Raw genomic sequence first — 27,379 nt, 5'->3', positions numbered from 1 at the left:
CAAGAAATTGGAATATCTTACCGTTAATAACACAACTGTGAATCTCTTTTTCTAGAATTTAGTTCAACAAAATTGTTGTTACGACTACAGAAAATTACCCAATAATTATTCGAGTTCATTTTGTGAATTTTCAGCAATGTTCGATTAAATAAATGAAAGGAACCTAATACTAAAATCAAAATATTTCATTTACTGGAATAATTTCTGAATTTCATGTTGGTGCAGTTCGAAACAAAGAAAATCTATTCCGAAGAGTAAAACTGAGGAACATTCTGTGACCCAATTTGAAAATAGACATTTTCAAAATGTACCTCAGTATCACAATTACCTTTCAGGATAACCATGTTTTAAAGAAATGTTCAGATCAATAATATGAAGATATTAACTTATCAAATTCAAGATTCTAGCCCTTGTTCCTTTGAAACAAATGAATACCTAATTTTGAACGAAGTTCATGAAAACATTTTCTCAAATAATCTCCTACTTGCTGTTATTTAAGAACAATAGACTCAAACCTAAATCCAATAAAGTATCTTCTTCATAGTGCTCGGAACATCATCCGGTAACATGAATATGCGGAAGGAATTCCTATGTCGCTGAAACCGTTATAAAATTCCTTGTTTTCAACTTGTGCCACTAGATAACTTTTGCGTTGCGAGTTCCATTTCCAATCTCAGGATGAGATTTTTTTGTTTCGGACAGTGTTAATATGGGATGCAGAAGTAATTGTAATAAATGTAGATTCACAAACTTTCAGTCTAAGTGAAGGACCATGGTAAGAGTGTAAAATTGAATCTGGTTTCAAGCTATCGAGAAGTTACCGGATAACTCCCTGATAGAGATTCATAATAAAAAAGTTAGCCAGCAAGTAAATCCTACTGTAGACCAAGTGATCATTTGTAACGTGTACTAGTAAGTGAATGCATTCTGTAGACGTTGCTGGAGTTGAACGAGACTGAAGCATGGATGATAGCTGCAACTAGCTAGTCAGATGATACCGTCAATTAATATTGGCTTCAAAGATATTTTCTACTGAAGTTATCCAACATTGTTAGATTGAGATTGGTTCAATTTACCTATCAAAACTCATTCGTAGAATCTGATTCAAGACTTGAAACACTATTCATCTGAATTGAATACCAAGAGAGTAAGAAATAAAATATCAAAACTAAAAAGAATAAAATTTGAAAAGAAATGCGAGCTAATAATACCGCTTGGATTACAATGGTGCACGGAATGATTCCTCGGCAAAATTAATTAGTAGCAACTGTTGAAAAACAAACTTATTACTATTGGCTCGATCAATCTAAAATGATCGAATATTTAGAAATCATGATCTGTGGCGTGTCGTGCTCTTTAGTTTTGTCTCAACTGATGTTCAGAAGGTGGCGACGACCTGAAGAAATTCCCTTGGGTATCTGTTGCCTGATGAAACAACGGAACAATCAGGGTCGATGGTTGGAATGGTGGCACCAATCGAGAAATCAGGGTCCTTGCCATCAACGTTTGGACCATTAGGTAAGGTATGATTTTCCTCCCATTAACCACACTTGAAACTTTGAGCCTACCAAAAAAGACGAATTTTATCATTAAATACACGTGAAAATATTGTCATATGCAAAGATCACAGAATCAGAAATTTACTTACACGCTTCGATGCCTGACAACTTTAGTCCCACTTCGATGATGGATTGTTTCCTATCTGAAAATATTAGAAGGTATCATGATCAGTTAGGAGCTTCTAATATTTTTGGACACAACTGATTTGTAAAAAATTGCATGAAAAATGAACGTTATTGTAACTCATTGCCATGTGACATCAACTGACTCCACGTTCGAAAATTACAATCACGAGTTACCGATCGTTGGATATCGTTTCAGGTGATGCGTTTGTAAGTTCCATTTATTGACTTTGAATTGTTAATTTTTCTTATAGTCCATATTTTCCCGAAATCAACAAAATTCATCGAATCGCGAATGTCACATCATGCTCGCGAGGTTATCAAAATTTGTTTATCCGAACCGCTGAACACGCGGTAATTAAACGTCGCCGTTCTCATCGCGGAACCATTTCCATGTTTTCCCACGTAATGATAAGGAAGGATATCGATTTCTTAAACTGAAAGTCAGAAACAGATCACCACGTGGTATTTAGCCAGACAATAGTACGTATCATAATTCTGTGCATACTGAAAAACACCCGCGAGGGCGCGAAAATCACGCAGCTACCACAATCTGATTGGATGAGACCAACGTCGCGACCGATATCAGCCAATCAAATCATCTATCTGTAAAGTTTCCCAACTTCTCCACCCGCGAATATAAACTCTCCCGCGCGCGTAAACTGGCCACTTTGCAAAAAGATTGCACGTGGTGAACCTCGTGTTTGATAAGTATCGTAATCCTTTTGTGAAGTTTTTTACAGGTTGAAAATGCCTAATTACAAGTTTTCTGTTCAAGAAAAAGTGGAGCTGGTGAAGCATCACCATCAAGGACTGACGTACCGGGAAAATAGAGATCATTTCGCGGCTGCCCACCCGGATCGACCGATACCGTCCATCGCGACAATCAGGAACATGGTCCTGAAGTTTGAGCAAACTGGGAGTGTCGACGAGAGGACGAAGAAAGTGGTCCAGCCAAACCGGCAACTAAGTTGGGATACCAAGCTGGACATCTGCTTGACCATCGAAGAGGATCCCTTCAAGCCAACCAGCCATGTTGCACAGGAGCTTGAGATTTCCAAGGCGTCGGTCAGAAGAGTGCTGCGTGAAGCTAAGTACAAATCGTACAAGTTTCAAGTACATCACGAACTCTTGGTTGGTGATGGCGATAATCGTCTTCGCTTCAGCCAAGAGATGATGGAACGTCTGAATGCAGATGAGGGCTTGTTGAGTCGCATTTGTTTCTCCGATGAAAGTACGGTGATACTTCTCGGAAAACCCAACAGGCAGAACACCAGAGCCTGGTGCCGAAGCAACCCTCGTCTGTTCATTCAGGCCGGCACGCAGTACCCGTTGAAGCTCAACGTCTGGCTCGGCGCCATTGGTAATCGGCTGATCGGGCCATTTTTCATCGATGGGAACCTCAACGGTGAAAAGTATCTTCGGTTACTTAGGGACCACATCGTACCAGCTCTTAGGCTGATTGAAGAAATCGTGAGTGTACCTTATCGTGTGAGGGGGGCCTTTTTATTAGCAGACTCCCTGTGATTTTGAAATAAATACTTGTTATGCTTACTAAAAGTAACGTGTCTTTTTCTGTATTTTAGGGCGAACCTGTTTGGTTTCAGCAGGATGGAGCCCCGGCTCACTTTACACGAGCCGTCCGGGATTACCTCGACCAAGAGTTCCCTGGACGTTGGATCGGTAGAGGAAGCCCGGAGGTGGAATGGCCAGCTCGTTCCCCTGATCTCGCCCCTCTGGACTATGGCTTGTGGGGCCATTTGAAAAATGTTCTCTATGCACAAGGTAGAATTGAAGGCCTTGCAGCACTGCAAGCCAGAATTTTGGACATTCTGCAGAACCTGTCGCCAGATGTTATATCGAACACAACAAATGCATTTTACGATCGGCTCGGTTACTGCGCTGCAGCTGCTGGAGGGCATTTTGAGCATTTATTGAAAGGGAACCAGTGGCCAGATGATCATGGGTGATCAGTAGGGAAGTTGAGATTGGTCTCCTTGAGTTGTAGGACGATTGTCCGGTAAGTTATCGTTTTGTTTACTTTTTCCTTCAATAATACGAGTTAGACTGTAAAATTGACTGCTGTTCTTTTTCTGTTTTTGGATGTCTGGTCAACCCTTCTTTGTTAACTGAACATCGACTGTGGTACATTGGAGTTGCGTAAACTTTGTCAACTATTCAACGGAGTCAGCGAGGATTTTTTTAGGGTATTGCATCAGGTACGTCTACTGTGACTTGCTACTTTTTGTACTCCTAAGCTTTGTGTTCAAGATACCCAATTTTTTTTTATTTCTCGTTACTGATTTTATTTATTTATTTCATGTTTATCGGTACGGATTACTGGCTTCGGGACCACTGCACTGTAACAAATCTACTCCGGAGGCACCTTCTACTGAGATTCAACGATCCATTTATTTTTATCACGGAAGTGAAGATTGGTCTCCTTGAGCTATGGGATGATTGTCCTGTACGTTATTGCGTTGTTTCCTAATTTTTCTTTAGTAACATGAGTTACACTGTGAAATTAACTGTTGTCCTTTTTATCTTTTCGTACTTGGATGTCTGGTGAACTCTTCTTTGTTAACGGAACATCGACTGTTGTACAATGGACTTGCATAAACTTTGTCAACTATTCAACGGAGTCTTTGAGGGTTTTTGAGGGTATTAGGACATTTGTCAAGTACGTTTGCTGTGATCGCTAACTTTTTGTGCTCCTAAACTTTGTGTTTACAATCAATAATTAATTTTTATTCCTTGTTACTGATTTAATTACTCATTTCATGTTCATCGGCACTGATAACTGGTTTCTGGAGTACTGCACTGTAAGAAATCTACTCCGGAGCTACCTTCTACTGGGTTTCAACAATGTACTTATTATTAATTTTATGTGAATAAAGAATCTTTTTGAGATAAACAATATTTTCACTTACCTGCCTCAGTTTGTCTAGACTCCCACTCGTTGATGACGTTTCACATTTTATTTCAGATTTCTTCAATAAATAACTAACCCAATTTCTGCAGCTTTTGATATTTGTTTCTCCATTCGAGCCTTTATTATGTCGATTGAATATCTTCGAATATCGACGACGGTATTGTTGAATGACACTATTCTTAGACAATTCTCGCGAAATAGGAATAAATATTAACATAACCTCAATCCGCTACTTTAGGCGCGAGAGATTCACAGCCTTGTCATATTTTTTGTATGTTGGTCCCCTTGGTTTGCTGACGAAAATTACGCCGCGGGGCAATTTCGCTGACCAATGAGATTGAATTATTTGGCGCATGCGCAGTTGCTGTTTAGTTTCTAGAGATGGTCTCGGTATATATTTCGTGACGTCAGAAGCGGGGAAATTGAGTGAAAAAGCCTATACGAATCCTGCGATAACGAGAGTATGAATCTTATTTGAAAATATTTTAAATCGTAGCTTGAATAATAGTGTACGTGTGAATCTCAGTCACTGCTCAGGCAAATCGCTGATAATGTTTATAATAAAGAATGATGAAGTGAATAAAATCACGCGACAACAAACATGGCCGATCGGAGCTACCGCATGTTGAATATTCACTGATTGCACTGTTCCACAATTTCTTTCACCCTCGCCAGGGAGATTCACACGTACAAAAGCACACACGTTATCCGGGAAAACTTATACTATCAGTTATTTTTTTGTAAACATGGCTCGATTCGTATACGCGTTTTTCATGTGACAGCAGCCCGTTTATGGTCCACAAGAAGTATGTTTCGATCTGTAACTGACATCATTGGTTGGATCTAACAGAACAAGCCAATGAAATCAGCGGCCTTAGTTCACTGTTCAACGTTCAGAGGCGCTGCACGTATTTATGACGTCACGATTTGATATTTTCAAGTCAGGTCAGCGGCACCTTAAGAAGTGTTGTTTAAAGGAGTTCACCGGTTGTCCAGAAAAATCATTCCGCCTGTACAATAAATGAAGTGGTTTAAGGAGTAATGAGATCGTACGACATCGCCTTCTCATCAAAAGAATTCATCTTAACATTCGCTTCAATCTCCATCAATGAGGTTTAGAATAAACTGCCTGAAAATATGAAAATGGATGACAATATCACCAGTTATTACAGATATCACTTGCTCTATAATTCACCTAGATCCTATGGTGATGTATTGGCCGGCCGAAATTTCGTAGTTAAAAACCGTCTATAGTGCGACCGTCCACCAAAAAAATGTAGACAATGTGTAGAGAAACATACTAATAGAATTTATTCCAATTGTACAATTACATACATATATTTAGAAAATAGAATTTATTACAATTATATACATGTCGGATAATTGACTGAGGGGTTTCGGTTAGGTGAACGAGAGGCCATGATTGCGAAAGTGATACGTCACGCATCCACGCCTAGGCCTCGAATTGGTCTTGGAGAAGTTCTTTCGTCTCAATCCAAAATGCGACTGCTCCAATCCGCAAACTGTTGCAGGCCGTTGCCCCGTTCGATACGTGCCCCTGATGTCTGGTACCCCGATCCCGCATCTTCCTCCTCCCCGCTAGTTCATTAAAATTTACATTATTGGACGTATTGCGGACTATTTCTAGTCACCATAGTAAACGCCACGCATCGACACGTTCCTCCTGACGGTCGCACGCCTTCATGCGCAATCATTGTATTCATATTTTATTTTCGAAGGAAACCTTAGTTCATTCTCTGCTTGCTCATTCTGACTGAACAACTTAACTAAGCGCCGTGTTCCCATATGTGCCATAGCTCAGCACTATACTTGTGCTCATAAAACTAAAACAATATGATTGTGATCAAATCAATTACAGAACTGTGAAATGATCTAACCAGATAACCAATGATTGAGCAATATTTGTGCATTTCTGTGCACCACAGTTGGTATCTCAACCAAAACATACAACAGTCAACCATATGACTAAAATAATTAACCATCCAAGGGGTCCCATTGGTACTATAACCAATGCATAAGTCAAACTAAACTGACTTTTTGACCAAAACATATGGCCCTTGGTCCTCTAGGACAAGCAGAGCAATCGTCGCTGTTACATCGCACCAACTCCGCTTACATAAGTGGGGTAGGATCTTTGTAATTTGCAATTACTAAGCAGACGCATAGATGATGTATACCACTGGTAAGTCACTGCTGACATCGGCGCTTTGTGACTGTTCATTACCACCACGATTATTACAAGGATTAAGGCTTCATGGGAACATGGAGATTACTATAAGGCATCAACCGCTAACGTTCATGCCCATAATTGTTACTTCTGTTGCCCTTGATGGCCTTCAAACAATACTTATCATAAGACAAAATTTCAACCACTTTATATAGCTCTCGGAACTTAGCATCTAGCTTACTTTGATTCCACTCATGATTCGATAAGAGAACGTAGTCTCCGACTGAGAATCTACGAACTCTCCATTGACCAATATCAAATATTTCTTCCGCTTTTGGAGTGTTTTTATCAACATAAGTGGTCACTTGCTCTTTGAATTTAGAAATATCCACTTTTCCCCCTCTTGGTCGTCGATAACCGATAAAGAAAGGAGTCTTACAACCCTACCGATTAATAGTTTCAAAGGACTATGTTTAATGGTACGACTTACTGCACGGTTCAACATCAGCAGTATTTCATCCAGGAATTCCCACCACGACTTGTCATTGTTCAGTTTTACTACTGTTAGCATATTTTGAAGTGTACTCATAACAAATTTAACCTGACCGTTAGCACGGCTCGTTTTTGTAGCAGTCAGGTGCAGATTGATACTACGAGCCTTACAAAACTCTCCAAAATCATCATTTGCGAAACATCTACCTCAATCCGCAATAATTCTAGATGGCGCACCAAATAAAATAACGCATTGTTTTATTAAAACTTTAAATTAAAGTAGTGATTGCACTGCAAGCATCTATCGTAGCGTATCCGTACGAGTACGAACTTAGTAAATGAATCATTGAATATAAAAATCCATTCTTTTATATCATTTTTCCTACCTAGTTTACCAGTAAGACCAGCATGAATAGTGTGCCATGGGAAACTGACTTTTCGGATCCAATAAGCTCGGCTTTTATTTTTCGGGAATGAGACTTCGATAGCTTGCAAGTTAGGCAATTTTCAAAAAACTTGCAAAAATATTTTGACATGTTAGGGAAAGAATAGTTTTGTTAGGCTTTCGTTCAAGTCTTTTTCCATCTAAGGTGCATGATAGATTCACGAACGTTACTGATAGCCAACCATGGAAAACTCACAAGTACTATAAGCAGATAACGACTACGATTTTCACGCTGAACTTTTCTATACAAAACACCTGAGCCTATTTAATAGGTATTCGCAATATCTCGATCAAGCTCATTATACTGTAGATTTGGAATAATATCACGTAGTGTGTCATCCCGTTATTCAGCTTGTAACCACTTTCGAAAATTTCAGCTAAAGGGCCCCGCAGCAACCTTATGGGAATTGGCTCTCGGTCGAATTGGCTGAAATTTTAGTATGTTGTAGTACATACATACCCTCCCGATCAAAAGTTCTCACAGGCACTAATGTCAAAAATCAGTAGTATCCGAGATACAAGCCTCGGAAGCGAGGTGCACGATTTTTTTTTTTGGAATTTGCGGATTACGCAATTTCGACGAATTACAAAGCTTCAAGGGGACTTGAAATCAAACAAATCACTTAAAAAAAACTGTACGGTCGATTCTCAAAGATAGGGAGGAAGCTGCGATTGATTCCATCAGTGCATTGATTCCAACCATGAAGTCGCTGGTTTACTGGAAGAATAACGTCAAATTTCGCGTGAAGAACGAGATCCTCCGACTCTTGCAATAATCGACTTGTTCTGTTTTTCACGCGTGTGCGGAATCTCCGCAAATTAGCTGTGCAGTTTTTGAGTGATATGTTTGTTTGATATTCAGTCCCCTTGAAGCTTTTCAATTCGTCAAATTCGCGTAATCCAAAGACACCAAAAAATTTGTGCAGACCCCTTCCTAGGCCTGTATATCGGAAAATACTGATTTTTGACAATAGTACCGTGAGAATGATCGGGAGGGTATGTACCTACTACAATTTACTCAAATTTCAACCAAGTCAACCGAGAGCCAATTCCTATAAGGGTTCTGCCAGGTCCTTCACTCGTCTTTGCTCAGCCCGATTAATAACGGTTTTAGTTTTCACTGGGTTGCGTGAAAAAAAGCATGGCCCATACGTTTGCGTTTTCGGTAAATGATGTCAAAATAATAAGCTCGAAGAAAAGCCCATCACCGATGTACCCGATGTGTCAGATCTAGTTTGTGACGCGATGCTTTGAGCGCGTTATAGTATAGAGATCATCTGCACTTTTGTTGGTTGGCGAAAGAAGTTGTAGGTTTTAAGATTTCTTTCAATTTCAAATCGCGTGAACCGTATCTTCTAAGTAGCATCCTGGCTCTCTCATAATTTCAAGAGGTAATACTAAATTTCATGACTTTTGAAAATGAAAGACAATAAACCAATCGGCTAAATAATTAATAGTAGGTATATTGTATAACAAGGAGGTAAATGACCGTTGCCTCCATGTTGCACACGATACTTTATATAACAAAAGCATGTTACGCGTTTTTTCACGAAACACGAAATTGAGGTTAGGGTCGCGAAATGTCAGATCGATTCACTGTGTTTGTCGCGACAGCGCATGAAAGCTGTACAGAAATGATCACTTTCAAGTTCTAGGAGTTGAAAGTGGTTGTTTCAGTACTCCGCGCATGCGCATTCGCAGACTCACTGGACCGTCATGGAGACGGAAACTTTGTGTACGGAAAATACCCTTGGAAAAAAATGCGTAAAACGTGCTTGCGTTGTATAAAATATCTTACTATCTGTAACAGAACTGTGAACCTCTTTTATTCTCGAATTTAGTTAATGTATTTGTTCCGATCAATAAATTATTGTTCCTACTATTAAAAATTTTCGAATAATTATCAGAGTTCATTGTACAAATTTTGCACAATTTTCGATTACATAAATGAAGTGGACCTAATACTAAAATTGAAAATTCAGTACTATTCGATTTATTAAAATGATTTCTGAATTTCATGTCAGTGCACTTTGAAACAAGGGAAATCTAATCCGAAGACTAAAACTCAGAAATGTAGCTCATATCTTGTGATACAAGTAGAAAATCAAGATTTTCAAAATGCACCTTAAAGTTACAATTAGTTTCAAGGACAACCATATTTTAGAGTAATGTTCAGAACATTAGTATGAAGATATTGACTTATTGGATTCAAGATTGTGTCCCTCGTATAGTTCCCTAGTTGCTGTTATTTAGGAACAATAGACTTAAACCTAAATCCGATACAATATCTTTTTCATAGTGCTCCGGAATATCACCCGATAACATGGATAATCGGAAAGAATCCCTGTGTCACGGGAACCATTATAAAACTCTTGGTTTTCAACTTGTGCCACTGGATAACTTCTGCATTTCAGGTTCGATTTCCAATCTCAGGGTGAGATTTTTTTTGTTTCAGACAGTGTTAACATGAAACGCAAAAATAATTGCAATGAATTGAAATCACAAACTTTCAATCTCAGCATAGGACCCCTTTAAGAGTGAATATTGAATTTGGTTCTAAGCTATCGATAAGTTGCAGGATTACTCCATGATTCAGATTCATAATAAAAAAGATGACGAGTGAATAAATCCTACAGTAGACCATGTGATTATTTGGAAGGCAACGCATACTAGTAATTGAATGCATTATTTACACTTGACTGGGATTCAACGAGACTCATGCATGTGTGATAGCTTGTAACGGATTTTGCTGCCTCTTAAACCTAACGCCAAATAATATATAATATGTGTCGTCACGGCATTCCCCCTCTTCGTTGTCCGCTCTGTACGTACAGGTAAGCGACGTCCGAGTGTCGTCATTTATCGCAGATCCAGGCAAACCGGCCACAGTGCCGGACAAGTATCATGCAACTCATATCGCAGGTATCGCTAATTCACGCAGTTCAAATTGGTGCACTTTACATCTCACCCGAAAGGGGTAAGTTAATCATATTTTGCGTCCTTTGGACAATGTTTAACATTGCTTAACGCTTAGTTTTTTTTTTTTTGTATATTATCAAAATTAGTGTTCTAGTACGTCTTAGTACGTCCCAGTACATCCTGGTGCGTCACGTCACGTTTTGATTTGATTCGACTCATCTCAGCGTGAAAAATATTTGAATAATCATTTTATACACCCATCTCGAATTTCCGGCTCCGAAAGCTGAGATGCTGAGTTTCGTTCTACCTCTCGGTCTAGAGAACTATTGATATAATGCTTTCCAGGTGTAAGACATTTGATATTTACGGTTTATAATGGTCAAATTATCTCAATTTGTTGAGTGCTACGACATGCTACGAGAACTTAGCATCTCGTGTGATTAAACTTTTTTTTAATCAAGAACCCCGAGAACTTTCGAAAATCTCGTTCGAAACCACAGAACTCTTCTGATATCTGTAATTTGCAGGCAAATTCACTTGGGCACCTGCTATCTGCCGGAACAATCAGGTTCGATGTAAGGAACGGTAGCATAGATAAAAAGGACCAGGGTCCTTGCTGTCAAAAAAATTTGACCATCAGGTAAGGCATGATTTGCCTCGTGTTAATCAACGTTAAAACTTCGAGCCTACTGAAAAAAAACTAATTTTATCATTGAATACATGTGAAAATATTGTAATACTGAAAGATTACAGAATTAGAAAACTTACATGCTTCGATGCCTCACAACTTTAGTCCCGTTTCGATGATGGTTTGTTTCCTAGCTGAAAATATTAGAAGCTGTTAGTATCAGACAGGAGCTTCTGATATTCTGGTATAAACTAATTTCCAAATTGCATAAAAAATTAATACTTAACAAAACGCGTTAGCACGAGCCATTAACTGGCTGAACGTTCGAAAATTGCAATCACGAGTTATGGATTGTCAGATATCGTTTAAGGTAATGCGTTTGTGCATACCATTTGTTGAATTTGTACTCTTAATTTTTTTTATAGTCCATATTTTCTCGAAATCAATGAAAAAAGAATTTTTCTTGTCACTTATTTTATTTATTTATTTCATATTCATCTGCACCGATTACAAGCTTCCGAAACACTGCACTGTAACAAATCTACTCCGGAACCTTCTACTGGGTTTCAACAATTCATTTATTTTCAATTTTATGTAGATAAAGAATCTTTTTACAGTAAACATTGTTTTCACTTACCTGCCTCAGTTTGTCCAGACTGGAACTCGTTAATGACATTCCACATTTAATTTCACATTTCTTGTTTCAATAATTAACCCGACGTCAAACAGTTATTTTTAAGCTTCCGTCACACAGATCGGTCGGTCAGGTTTGGCCGTAATTTTTTTTCTTAACACGATGTTGCAGTCGTACCTTCACCGACCGAGCGAACTCATCCGTTTTCTTCCTATATTAAATAACCAAACGAACGGAACGGGCTGAAATTTTGATGGAGCATAGCTTTTTTATAGTGGAATCGAGGAAGGTTACTCATATCCTAAAAATCGTCAAAAAAATATGTGGTTTTTTGACACGTGTCGCTAGTCCTACATTTCCCGCATTTGACAGAAAAAAGTGCATATTTAAGTGACTTTCTGCCAAAGCGAAAAGAGTGAGAAGTAAAATTAGCCATCATAAGACTGTTTTTATGGAAAATTGAGGCCGCTAGATGAAAACTAGTGATTACAATAATTTCGTAAATAAAACATGCTCTCGCGATCAGCTGTGCTAGTATAGCTGGTACGGCCGAGCGTTCCTTTGTTGGAATGTTCCTTGGTTGGAACGCTCGGCCGTGCGCCCAGCTGATCGCAAGAGCATGTTTTATTTACGAAATTATTTTAGTCACAAGTTTTCATCCAGCTGCCTTAATATTGCATGAAAACGGTCTTACGATGGCTCATTTTATTCCTCATTCTTTTCGCTCTGGCGGAAAGTCATTCAAATATACACTTTTTTGCCGCGAAAATGCGGGAAATTTGGGAATAGCAACACGTGTCAAAAAACCACACATTTTTTTGACGATTTTTGGGATATGAGTTACATTCCTGAATTCCACTACAAAAGAGCTATGCACCGTCAAAATTTCTACCTGTTCCATTCGTTTGGTTATATAATTAGGAATAAAACGGATGAGTTCGCTCGGTCGGTAAAGGTAGGACTACTAAATCGCATTAAAAACTTTTGGAAATTTTGAAATAATGCATGGTTACTCCTCAGCACTTCTACTACATGCTCCAATTGTCTTCAGAATTGAATATACTATGATTTTGTAAAATAAGCACGGTGCTAACCTATGTGGGTTTCGAAGATATTTGAGCGTGAAAATTTTACTAGGCCTTAACCGATCCACCTGTCTGATGGAGGGTTAACTAACCCAATTTCTGTAGCATTTGACATTTGTTTTTCCATTGAATCGTTCATTGCGGCGATTGAATATCTTCTGATATTGACACGTCTCTCAAAGTTGGAATAACCACTTCATCAAAATCGAAAATGACCTATATGGGGATTTAGTGCTCTTTATTTGCTAATTTATTCCCTAAATTTTGATTTTGTTGCTCCAGTAGTTTCGCCGAAATCGAAGGCGATGTCAAGTTTGAAAAAAGTTGGCAAAGCCTGACCAACGGATGACGGAATGATAACGAAAAAATGATGAGAATTTGTTGCTAATAAGTTACACTCATTTCGAACCAGAAAAATTAACCCCTGGTCCGAAAACCACCCCCGAGTCGATGGCAGGGGGCCACTGCTCAGCGGATGAAAATATCGCCCGCGCGGCGATCTCGCCGACCAATAAGATTGAATTATTTGGTGCATGCGCAGTTAATTTTATAGGTTCAAGAAATCTACAATCGTAGCGGTATAGGCGATAGTGACAGTAAAACTTTCAAAGGCATTGTCGAATCACAACCTTATGGTCAAAATTATACGATAAAAAAAAAGAATGCGTCGGACATGTATAAAAAAGGACGGGAGCCCGACTTCGTAAATTGAAAAAGGACACGAAAAGACTCGATAGAAGAGGTAAGCTCACAGGGAAGTTGATTGATAGGCTAACAAGTGGACAAGGACATAAAGAGAGAGAGCAATCTGGGCAACAGCGTTCCATAAATCGTCGACTGATGAGAATCCACAGCATGATAACTGTTCGCCTGGCGAAGACAGATGTTACAATTGGCAGAAAGAAAAAGCACTAAACAAACTGCGCGAGGATACCTATAAACCAGCTCTCCCCGATGTCATGCTGAAAGCAATTACTTCAATATACGAAGATCTAAGTGACGACATCTTGATAGCACGTTGCGTAGGAGGATTTACCCAGAACAACCACGAGAGTCTCAACTCTCTCATGTGGTCGGTTGCTCCGAAACGGGTATTTAGTAGCGCAAAGACAGTCGAAATCGCATCCTACATTGCAGCAACCATTTTCAATAAAGGCTACGGTAGTGTCCATCGAATCCTGCACATCATAAATTTGGTAATTGGACCAAATGCCATTGCAACGTGCGAAGCGGTGGACAACAGGTGAATTTCAATCGGCGAGGCTCGAGCATATGAGACCTCAAAAGAATGCCGCATCCAGCGAAAAACGATACAATCAGTGTTTGAAGAAGCTTTGCATGAGGAGGAAGGTCCACTGTAAGAGCCGGGAATAGCAGATTGACAGTGAGACATGTAAATTCATTAATTTTACAGAAAAAACTAGTGCTCAAACTTTAAATGCGTTTTTCTCCAAACTATGTTTTTCAAAACGGTGTACACGATATCTCAGGCTGCGATTTGGAACTGCTCATATTGTGGTGTCCGCTCTATCTTACCTATCCCGGTAGTTAATCGATGTATTGGAGCAGTGATTTGTGAAAATTTTGGAATAATTTTCGGAAATATGATGCGAGACCTATCAACTGTCTCAAGTTGTGTAAGTGTTCCTGGCGGAGAAGATTCAGTTAACGCTTTCAATTTTCGTGGATTAGATCGTATCTCACCCGCTGGGACGTCATGTTACAAGTAATCCTACTGCACAGAGTTTATCTAGAACCAGTCGAATTTTAAGTCTTTCCAACAACTGTTTTACAGAATCAATTCAACTGTTTAAAAGTTTCTCAACTGCCTTATGTACTGCCCTTTGCAAAATAGAAGGTGCATTCCGAAAACCAAAAGGCATAGTTGGATACTCAAATTGACTATCCGGGGTTCAATTCTTTCGCCGTGAATAGATAACTGATGAAAACCAGTTGCCATATCCAAAGTTCTGGTGGTCATTTACGAGCGGTAACAGATACCTATCAGGCACGGTATTACTACATATTGAGCTCGCGATCATCCACGCATAACCTATCAGAGCCATATGTCTTTTTAACCAAAAGTAGAAGTAGATGGTATTATTCGCTACGCGCAAGTCACATGGTGGCGCTGCCGTGGCCACTTCGCGAACTCCCCCCCCCCCCCCCCCCCCCCCTCCCCCCCGAGTTACATACAGGGTCCGTATGAGAGCGTGTAGTTATTTGCTCAACATTTTACTGTAATAGGGCTGAAATACGGGATAATACTTGTAATTAACATATATAAAAATAAGTAAACGAACTTTGGATCTATTACTTTTCAAAAGCACCATTCCGATTTGATATATCGATCTAAAAGTTAAGTTTCGTCTGCTGTTTACAAACAACTGAGCGGCAAGCGTCCGGGCGTCGTCCCCAGCGCGTACCCCAGTGCAAGATACGAATGTGTCGATGAGTTAATAAAATCAATTACGTTATTAATTATATAATGTGAATTTTGTAACAAAAAGATACACAAACTTGACCATCTATTACTTCTTATATGTAAGCATATCACAGTTGTACAGTCTGAATGAGTGATAAAACATCTAGGAAGAAACCAAGAACCCAAAAGAGGATAATTATACAGCTCTAACTAGACATTCTGATGAATTGGATCATGCTTTCAACTACGATAAAGCCAATATTTTATGGGCAGAGCCTCTCTATTATAAACGTCTGTAGTTATAAATGTGTAACATTGTTGCTCATCCGAATGCTGTCAATCTTAGTCAGGATATTGAACATCTCAGCATAATTTGCACTCCGTTGATACATCAACCATAACTACTCATTATCAACTGAGTTCTTCCTTATCTAGTGTCATACTCTCTTCTATTCAACATACTCATAGTTTACTTTCCACGTTGGAGGATCTATAGTTTAAAATCTATCTGGTTCTTGTTTTTTGTTTTATTAATTCCAAAACTAAGGTGTGTGCTTGGGAGTTACGTATTGCTCTTTTAAGGCGCCGTTGCACTGACTTGAAAATATCAAATCGTGACGTCACAAGTACGTGCAGCGCGTCTGAATATTAAACGGTGAAATAACACCGCTGATTTCATTGGCTTGTTCTGTTAGATCCAACCAATGATATCAGTTACAGATCGAGACATACTTCTTGTGGGCCATGAACGGGCTGCTGTCACATGAAAAACGCCTATACGAATCGAGCCATGTTTACAAAAAAATAACTGATAGTATAAGTTTTCCCGGATAACGTGTGTGCTTTTGTACATACGTGTGAATCTCCCTGGCGAGGGTGAAAGAAATTGTGGAACAGTGCAATCAGTGAATATTCAACATGCGGTAGCTCCGATCGGCCATGTTTGTTGTCGCGTGATTGTATTCACTTTATTATAAACATTATCAGCGATTTGCCTGAGCAGTGACTGAGATTCACACGTACACTATTATTTAAGCTACGATTTAAAATATTTCCGAGTAAGATTCATACTCTCGTAATCGCGCAGGATTCGTATAGGCTTTTTCACCCAATTTCCCCGCTTCTGACGGCACGAAATATATATATGACATGCCAGGTCAGTGGGGCCTTAAGATTATAATGGGCTTTCTGCCCATTCTTTTCATTCAATGTAACTTCGTTTTTGTCCAACATATGTGTATATCACATCATCAACAAGTAAATGCAGGTCAAGTTAACATGTGCTCTGGTTCTCTGACATTGTCTACATTCTGATTATGTAATACTCCTGTTTACATTTTTTTTCTTTGGTAATAGATGTTTTCTGTAAATAAAATTTCTTTGTGAGGAGGGCCCCCCACTCGGGCCGAAACGACAACAATTCTGTCGTCTATTAACTGAGCTTCATATCCAAGAAATACTTATTCATTATTTGTACAATCTAAATGTTTAAATGTGCTTATTCTTTCAATATTCTAACTTCACGACACTGCATTAATGTTACAGAATTATGGTGTCAACAGGATACGGTTCATAAAACTAAAAATGACAACAGAGTGTAAAATAACAGTTGATTGTTGTGTTGTGGGGTGTAAAAACAATAAATTGTTTCTTTGGGGCACGCATTAGCATCGACACTCGGATGCTTGCCGCGCGGTTGTTTGTGAACAGCAACCGAAACTTGACTTTCAGATCGATATATCAAAACGGAACGCTGCTGTTGAGAAGTAATAGATCCAAAGTTCGTTTCCTTATTTTTATATATGTTAATTAGAAGAATTATCCCGCAGTTCAGCCCTATTACAGTGAAATATGAAGCAAATACATACGTGCTCTCATAAGGGCCTGTATACATAACTCCGAGAGTAAAGCTACCACCATGTGCGCCTATATCGTTCTTCTTACCCCCTCCATGCTCTTGCACGTAGCGAATACTGGCTGATAAAAGTTCATCAATTTTATTATAGTCCAGTCACTGGAGACATAAAAGGGGGCTTTCACTGCAAAAGGTCAAGGAGAGTTCTAATTTGGCAGATTTGTAAAGTTCGGTGTCCTAATTAATATTCCGAGTTTGCGACCTTGAGCGACCGCCGCTCGTGCCGCCATATTGGAAAAATGGTACCAAAAACCAGTTTTTCGAGAATATCTTCTCTCCAGTGCGACCTAGGTCAAAAATAGTTATTAGAAAAATCATAGAGCATGCAATTTCCTGCAACTTTTGTATAAAATATTTTTTAATCAGATGAATAGTTCACGAGTTACAGCGGAGTCAAACTCAGCACATTTCTACAATTCGCAAAATCACTACAGTTTTTCTCGAAATTTCAGTAAATACCGATTACTTAATACGTACTACCGTTTTTTTATTCATTTCAAACAAATTGACGGTATTTACAAAACTTTTAGATTACATTGCTATGATTTTCTTTTAGGACTAAACGAATATTAGTGAAGACATGAGTAAATAATGAATCGTGGATTAGGCCTACTGGGGATACCACATTTAAAAAAAACGCGCCTCTCACTCTACCTCATGGTAGAGTTTGGTAATGCTAGGGTAATGAATCAGCTGGAGTTGATATCTTTCCCGTCCATTGAGGTTGTGGGGGTAGCCGTTCCCTTTGTAACTACTGTACGTAATTTCAGTGTCCTTTTGAACTGCAAGCTCAACTGGAATGAGCACATCACAGCTATTTCTAAAAAAGTTAACATGACACTTCACCAGCTGAAAGTTAACAGGGACCTGCTATCACCTTAGCTCCGTAAGAGTCTCGTCACATCACTTGTATTCCCACATATCGATTATTGCTCTGGTGTGTATAATGACCTCACAGGTACTCTTGACCTGCGGCTCCAACGCCTTGTAAATTCTTGTGTGCGTTTTGTAACTGGTGCTGGGTGCATGGAGCACATCACGCCGTATCGTCTTAAATTAGGCTGGCTTACACTTAAGAATCGCCGCCTTTACCTTTTAGGCTGCCTCCTCTATTGCATACTCAATAGTGGTAGGCCAAGTTACCTGTCACGATCCTTTCAATCATCTCAGCATGAGCGTGATCATAGTACACGATCCTCGATGCGGATACACCAGCTTGTTGTTCCCCATTGCCAAACCTCAGTTTACCAGAACTCTTTCGCGGTTACTGCGATTTACCTCTGGAACTCTCTTCCTCCAGATATTACCTCATGTAAATCATTGCCAACCTTCAGATCCAAACTGCACTCACACCTGATTGCGCAAGAACGTCGCATTATTGGCCAACTATGTTAAATTATTTATGTAATCGTAATTCATGATGATTAACCGTATCTCCTACAAACACTATATTTATTGATTAGCTGTACTTCTACGATAAGATATTCCCGTTGTAGGTGATCATTATCTCTATATACTACAGTTGGGTACATCTGTACGTCTAATTTATTCTATCTATTACGCGTAGATTATTTTTGTGATATTCTTTGTTAAATAATTTTCTGTATTGTAATTATTTTCTCATTTTCTATGTTTCTGTACTGACCTAAGTTACGCCTCCTAGGGGACATGTCCCATGGAAATAAATTATATTCTATTCTATTCATGGTGGTGCGGAAATGAGTAAAAAACGATAGTACGTATTAAATAATCGGTATTTACTGAAAGTTCGAGAAAAAATGTAGCGATTTTGCGAATTGTAGAAATGTGCTGAGTTTGACTCCCCTGTAACTCGTGAACTATCCATCTGATTAAAAAATATTTTATACAAAAGTTGCAGGAAATTGCATGCTCTATGCTTTTTCTAGTAGCTATTTTTGACCTAAGTGGCACTGGAGAGAAGATATTCTCGAAAAACTGGTTTTTGGTACCATTTTTCCAATATGGCGGCGCGAGCGGCGGTCGCTCAAGGTCGCAAACTCGGAATATTAATTAGGACACCGAACTTTACAAATCTGCCAAATTAGAACTCTCCTTGACCTTTTGCAAGTCAGAACCTACCCATTGCCTGGACTATTATGCATAACCTTTGATCTAAGCTGAGGTTCTACGGTCTTCGATTCTTCGTTGGGCAGTGCGGTTTAGTCCGGGAGCCAGCGACATTTTTTGTTACTATATTTGCTCAAGCTTGGATTATCTTTTTATCTGTCGTAATAATATAACCAATCGACAAAATCCACTCCTGCCACCTCAATCGCGGGACAACGCTTATCAGCAGATTATCAATTATGTTTGAAAAAAAACGAATGAATATGAAACATGCTGAAAACTAAAACTTTACGTATTGTTTATTGACATATCAATTAGAAAAAAATCACTTACTGCCACTTGGATAGTAGAAAGATGTACTTGTACCATCGACATAACAATGTTACAAAAAAAAATCAATAGACTTAAATACTGAAAGCTGAAGTTTTTTGTATCTATTAATTTATTACTTAAGACGGTGTAAGAATTCATGCTACCAGACATTTAACAGAACCTGGCCTCGGCAGGAGGTAGTCAAATTGTTGTTGGATAAATGACACACAGTAGAGGATGACTCTCAAGGCATTTCGAAAAATTATTTTTCATTAATCTTCTCTTTTTTTCGATAAATGATTTTACAAAATATTATAAAAATATAAATAGGTATAATAGTATATTGTATATCAAGTGCAGAAGGTTGGCAATTCCGGACGAGTGAGCCGAAGGCGAGTGCCGGCATTCACACGAGTCAGGAATGCTAACCCGCACGAGTTACACATCCTATGTTTTGTAAAACCTGTAATGGGAAATTTGACTACCGAAGATGGAAAGCAAATGAAATAAAAGTAATATCTACTAGAAAATTGGGCGAATGAAGTCGATGGGGAGAGCGAGGGGTTCCAGGGACGAAGCCCCACATTTATAAGTTTTAAAATATTGATTAAAAAAGTTGACGAATTGGGCCTAGCCTCGAGCCTCGAGTCCTCGAGCAGCCCCCTAACACTGGCAACATATCCCCATACGACGTAACGATCCGCGTTTTGTCGCTGTTTCTTAATTCTGCTAGCGCCCTGTACGTGGCGCTGGCAGTGACGTAACGATCCCATTACAGCAGTCTTGTACCTGCCAGCGCCACAAGCGGCAAAACTCTGCAACAAGTTTGAGCTACATTTCCCGAGCCGGTTTTAGCGGCCAGTGTCAGCCCCCGCCTCGAGTTTTTGTTTACCATACAAATAGAAGGGACAAAGTAGGCAACTATATCTGGAAATGGACAGGGGTTCTCAATTGAAAACAACTTACATACTTCTATCTAGCACAGTGAGAACCATAGTGCGAGATATACTGTATGTTTGCTCCTGCCGAAACCAGGTCCTGTCAAATGGCTGACAGCATAAGTTTTTGCACTGTATTAATTAATGAACTAGCATTCAAGTCGATTGATTTTTTGTTAACATCATTACGTCAATGGCAGGAGTACATAGTTCTACAATACAGATGACAGAGATGGATTTTGCTCTGACTGATATGTCAATAAACAAGAGGTAATTTAAACAGGTGACAGGCTTCTTCTTCCCCGAGACTTTACTAATTTATTTTTGCTCCTGCTGCCTTCTCTTTATTTTCCTTCTTACGATGTCAACAATCATGAGATTTGTGAACCATTTTACCACAAAAGAAAGAAGGCGTTCTAGGTCTCTTATCAGCAGTAGATTTTTCACCCTCTTTATTGGTGATAGAAGTAGCGGAGCTTTTTCGATACGCACTAGTCATTAGTTCTTGCAGCAAAGCACTTCGTGAAATTATGTCGGTAATGAACGCAAGTCGCTGTAATCGCTGCTCACGTTCAACACAATGCGCTAGCACCGTAGCTACAGCTATCTACACAATAGTCATGGATTGACAACGCGTCCTCAACGTAGTCACTAGTCTACCGGCATAGTATTTGGTGTTCCACTATCCACTCGAATTATCACCGCAGCTGGAGTCTCAATCAAACCATATTGAGCCAAGAAGAGTTTTTTAATTAACAAGGGAACACTACACTAATGACATTTTAGCAATTTTTCACACTTATGGTAGTGAAGCCTCAAGGCTCGAATAACAATTCTCCAAAGCCAATGGGCCAAATGACCAGAAATTTTCAAGAAAGTTAATTTTGAAATATTGCAAGGGTGTATGGACGCTAAACGGTAAGCTCTCAACACCGAGGACCGTGACTCACCGGCTAGCGCGTTGGTCTGGTAAGCGGTGTGACGCTGGTTCGATTCCTGCTGGGAGCAGTTTCTTTTTTTCAATTTCCTTTTTTTAATTCTATTTTCTTTTTTTTAATACGTATACCGGAGTATACCCCCATCATTCACGAGTGAAATTAATCACTTATGGTAATAAACGGATATTTCGTGATTTTCAATGACAAACGTGGACTTGCTTTCGCTTACCTCTCGCTGGAAAAGTCGGGCTTATTATTGAATATAGTAATTCTTAACTAACAATACATATGATAAATTAAATTTTTATTAAAAAATAAAAAAAAATGTTAGATCGAAAATTGATGTACAGTTCTTCTTTATTTCCGTGATAATTCACCACCGCGCCTACATTTTCGCCTGTTCCCTGCCGTGTAACATTTTTTTTCCCCTTGCTTCTACGACAAATATCACCAGGGCTCTTGCGAAACCCCGGCAGTGAAGTGAAAATTTCAACTTGCGATACGTTGTATAATTGTATGTAATTGAAGTTCTTACGTTTAATGTTTGTAAATTAGTCTCCATGGCACAATTGCAATATTTCCAAATCGATTTTCTTCGAAAACTTCTAGCCATCTGGCCTAATGACTTTGGGGAATTGTTTTTTAAGTCTTGACGCTTCAGTACTATGAGTATGAAAAGTCATTTCTAGATATATAAAATAAGAAGTTCTGAGCGATTCATCAACGCTCAGGCTCAACCCTTGGACCTAGGAACATGACCTTCAGCGAGCATCTTTCTTTCATCACGTGAGCAACTGCAAATAAGGATTTTTTTTTTTTTATATATTCCACTTCCAAGGGGATGAAAAGGGGTGAAACGTGTTTTTCGGCGATTTCTAAATAGCTCTTCAGCCCAGTCAATGAGATATCGATTTAATTTTTGTTTATAACGGGTATTCATTGGAATATCTAAAAATGTTTTCGAGGATTTCTTGAAATTCGACTCCTCACGGGATGAAAATAGGTGAAACGTGTCTCCACCGATTTCTCGGCATTTTCAAAGCCTGATGCAATATCGATTTGGTTTTTACTAAGGCTTATCATAGAAAACACCTGTAAGCGCATATCAGTATATCAAGTACAACTCATTAACCCCCAACAAGGCTAATGTAGTAGAACATTTTCATGGGTTTTTCACCTACCACCCTATGGGTAAAAATGGGGATTATTGAAAATGACCACTGAAAATAAATAGGAGCCCCTACTCTACCAATCTTGACTTTGAACCTTTCGAGCATACTTGTGTGTATTCTGCTGAAATAGGAAGAAAAAAAGATATACTTTATTTGTTGTTAAAAACAGCAAAGAGCATATAATGATGCTTCCGACTTTATGTCATTGGACATGCCAATAGTGTTTTGAGAAAAAAGATAGAAAGGTTTTATAATCATGTTGCCACTTTGAAACTTACATGAAATTCTACTCCGTGCATATAACGATGGTTTTACAGTTCAAAATGTATTAGTTGTCAAGGTACGAGAGAGCGTAGCAATGCGAAGTACTTGAGCTGATGAACGCTAACCACTAATCATTTACCCAACCGGTCTCATTGATGGTACAACTGTGACTCTGGTATCTATCGAATGCTAAGATTTGTTCAAACTGGATATTCGAATTGATGTGTGAATTTTAAATTACATCAGTTGTAAAATCATCTTAAAAATGACTTCTCCAAATTTTTCTGTAGTGAATTGATACGGTTTTAATGACAAACCTATTTTAATGGCAACAGTAGTAATGTGATAAGTTCAGTTTATACTGAGATCTTTTCAAAAATGTTTTTATGATGAAACAGATATCAGTAGATCGAAAGGTAGAATAATTAATCAGTAACATTATCACTATATGCTTGATCCTTGATAGAACTTTACTGCAATTACTACGTGATTGGTGGAGGGGTTACATGCAGAGAAACGCAATATTTATGTTGAATAAATTGAGTTCTAAGTGTACTGATGATTAATTTGCAGAAAATGTTTCTTTTCGTTCTGCTTCCCATTCGAATCTCTTCCCTCCTATGCAAGAATGAAAAAAAAAAATAAGAATTTACACTATTTTGCAGGGTCTGACATACGAATATGGTAACAGTTAAACCTTTAAAAAGTAAACTCGAAATTTAAAGCGTGGGTGAGTGAAATTGGAAGTTTAATCCTTACTGATTTTTAGCACAAATATATGTTATTATACATCAGAACTCTGAAAGAAGGCAATATCTGTTACAATTCAATTTGCATTGGCTGGAGTGTTTCAGTCAACTCATGTATACCAAAAACAGGACTGGAAATGTCGATAAAATCTCCCAATTGATTTCTAATTCACCAAAGGTCAAGGAGCCTTTAATTGCATAATACTTGTATTAAACACAGACTACAGTTTGCTGTGAAAGCATTGAAACTGTAAGGAAATACGTCAGATGCATACAAAAATAAAATGCCTCTCTCTGGCATGAAATAATACAAAAATAAATTAAAATACTATAACCACGTCAAACGCATACGTTGAGAATCCAAAAACTCGCACTTTCGTATAATAGTGTTATAAAATCACTCCAAGAGTGTAGTGCCTGCACTTTTGACCGAAAAATCCCTGTACATTTTCCGATTCATGCATTAGTACACTTAGTTTTTATACACGTATTGTATCCAACTTCATTACCAAGGACCAGCAACAATTATTGTTTTGCAAGCGTACCTCTTAAATAATGTGAGAAATCAAATTCTGTTCAATAACATACCTGTCTCCCTGTTTGCCACGATCCCAATCACGCCCTGTTTTATCTTCATTGTGGCTCCCTCTGCTTAATGGACTCCGATCTCTAAAGTTGACACCACCACTACCACCAGTTGTAACACCAACTCCGAGTCCACCGCCCCCACCTCCGATTCCACCACCACTACTGTCTCTGTTTTTATTTCTATTTTTACCACCTCTATTCCCTCTTGGCCTTCTGCCTTGACCTTGATTTTCTCCTTGATTACTTTGGTTATTACCACCAAACATGTTGCCTCCTCCTCGATTGAGGTTTTGGTTCCCAGCATTTCCACCTCCAAATTGGTCACTCCCAGCACCGCGATTCTGATTTCCCGAACCTCGGTTCTGATGACCAGTAGCAAATTGTTCTCCACTCCCCCGATTTTGGTTTTCAGCCACAAATTGGTCACCATTACCTGCACGATTTTGATTGACTGGCCCACGATTTTGATTCATATTGCCAAATTGATCGTTTACGGCCCCCCGAGATTGGTTTCCTGTTTGATTCCCCCCAAACTGATCGTTTCCAGCCCCCCGAGGCTGGTTTATTCCAAAGGAATTTTGATTAGATCCTGGATATTGTTCATTGGTGTTGTTTCGGCTTAGATTACCACCTCCAAATTGGTCATTAGGAAAATTTTGGTTCTGCCCACTGTTGAAGCCTTGATTTCCACTTGCGAACGAATCATTGGGGCTTGTGAATTGGTTATTGCCGAAAGAATTGTTGCCTCCTGGTTGCAGTGGTGGAAAGTTACCCTGGGTGTCAGATCCTCCCCCACCGCTGGATGTTCCAACACTGGCTACCCCTACATTGCCGGGTCCTCCCCCTCCTGCGGCAGCGCCACTACTCGCAGTCTGGCCATCCTTTTTAGCAGGTCGGACGTCTGGATGTAAAAGAAACTATCATCATCACAAGACCAAAATAAAAAGAAATTAATAATATGTTCATTCGTAAGAATAATTTTGTGATTGTCAATTGCATGATTGCTGGACTATGGATAAAACCAACAACTGTTGGGAATAATTTTCTTGTGCCTTTGTTATTATTCATTTCAGGATATCTTGGGGTGTCTCATCATTTTGGTAAGATTATGATGCATTTTTCATACAACGATTTCCAAGATTTAGTAATATATGTGAATTTGAATTACAGCACTTGGATGAACAGATTTTGATTCAATGTAATACAATTACCGATGAAAGCATTCTAGTGTAAAACTGACTACTAATGTAGGTTTTCAAGGCAAATGATTTTCAGTTATTATTATACAACATTAAATACTTGACATGGTTATTACAAATCAAGGATTTAGAATCAAAATCGTTTTTACATACAATTTTTTCAGGCAGTCCATACAATTAGGGGGACTGTACAGGTTAGACATTACGAAACTTTGTATGACTTTGGTAGTTTGTAACAATGATAAAAATGAATGTAACCTGCTCATACTTTTAGTGGTACTTATTGCCATATTTGTAAATAATTACATTGTATGGCATGGTTCCAAAGTCAATAATGTGGATGATCCAACATAATTAGTCCAAACATTTAAAATTGGGTTTTACTACAACTTAAACCAAATGGATAATCTTATCCAAAGTCTCATTGTCTGAATCTCTTTATTAGACCCTTCTCTATCAATCCTCCCTGAAATGTAATCCCTAAAAAATGCTGTCACGATTTTATAACAATAAATGCCCTGATTTCTTCCTAATTTAGCATTTTTTTCGTCAACATTTTTATACTTTTCATCTTGTTTTCAATTTTTCAAAGGGAATCGATAGAGAGGGGTCCAATACAGAGATTCAGACAATGACACTCCGGATTGGATAACCAGTTTGGCTGATATCGTGGTCAAACCCCATTTGACCTTGTTGGACTAATTACGATGGACCGACCACATTATTGACTTGGGAACTATACCATACAGTATAATTATTGACAAATGTGCCAATAAACACCCTTGAAAGTATGAGCCGGTTATATTCGTTTGTACCATTGTTATAAGTAATCAAAGTCACGCAAAGTTTCAACATCTTAAACCTCCACAGTCCTCTTAAGCACATTTCTTCGTATACACGTTAAGTTTGATAGTAATCGTGAAATATAAAAGTGATCTTTATTCAAGCATATTCGCAATTTCTCTTAAGAAACTTCAAGTTGACTCCCTGAAATTTCATTATGATTTAAGAGGAAACTTGGGTGAAAATTTAAAGAAAATAGATGTTTTAGTTTCTGAAACTACTAAAGAAGATGTAATCAAAAATTCCTTCCATTGGCAATTATTGGCAATTTCCAGCGCACCGAGGTCAAAAGTTCCTTGTGCATTACTATTTCATTGCAGTACATTGAAATTTTCAGGGTGCCTACTGCGATCGAGAATTTCGATCCCAGCACTGTTCCAGGAGTTTCCAAGAAAAATAAAGGGCGAGGAAGAAAGAAAAATAAATAAAAATTCAAGGACCTTACTTTTTTTTTCTTGTAAATTTTTGAGGACAAGGTAAATTGGTTAGTTGTTAAATCAAAAAATTTATATAGCAGTGTATATACAGAATTTTCAACGACTGTATGGTACGTTTGCTAAAATTTAACGTATTCAAGGCAGCGTGTTACAAATGAAATGTCACAGTATTCTGTCAAAAATTTACATATGTTAATTTTTTCAGGATAAATCAAAATATTCCAAGACTTTTCCAAGACTTAAAGAATAATTTTTGTTCTCCAGGATAGTTCCAGGATTTAAGGATATTCAAGGAGGTATATTACACTAGCGGGGCCAAAACTGCGGGCGACAACCAGACCAAATGGGTAATTTGTAGCCGATTTGTAGCGAATTTGTTGCGACAATGAAAAATTTGAAGCGTTTTCCGTTCAAGAGAAAAGCGTAACACCGCCAGCGTAATATTAACGTAGCGAGGACCAAGAAAAGTTTTTATCGAATGGATGAACTGCAGCGTTATGCGCATC

General features: G+C 38.6%; 1 protein-coding gene across 3 annotated transcripts in view; it reads right to left on the bottom strand.

The window, feature by feature from the left end:
- LOC124411789 overlaps positions 1-27,379 on the bottom strand; it is a 44,927-nt gene that overhangs the window by 13,343 nt on the left and 4,205 nt on the right. For 2 of the 3 annotated variants that reach the window (XM_046891219.1, XM_046891229.1), the window contains exon 3: positions 24,395-25,295. In XM_046891219.1, the coding sequence (XP_046747175.1) occupies positions 24,395-25,295 (901 nt within the window). The remainder of the gene's footprint in view (positions 1-24,394; positions 25,296-27,379) is intronic. The other variant, XM_046891238.1, reaches the window with a different exon arrangement.

The sequence above is a fragment of the Diprion similis genome, chromosome 2 (assembly GCF_021155765.1).
Source record: "Diprion similis isolate iyDipSimi1 chromosome 2, iyDipSimi1.1, whole genome shotgun sequence".
NCBI lineage: Eukaryota > Metazoa > Arthropoda > Insecta > Hymenoptera > Diprionidae > Diprion > Diprion similis.
Note: the sequence above shows the minus strand (reverse complement) of the source record. Positions and strands in the feature narration are given on the sequence as shown.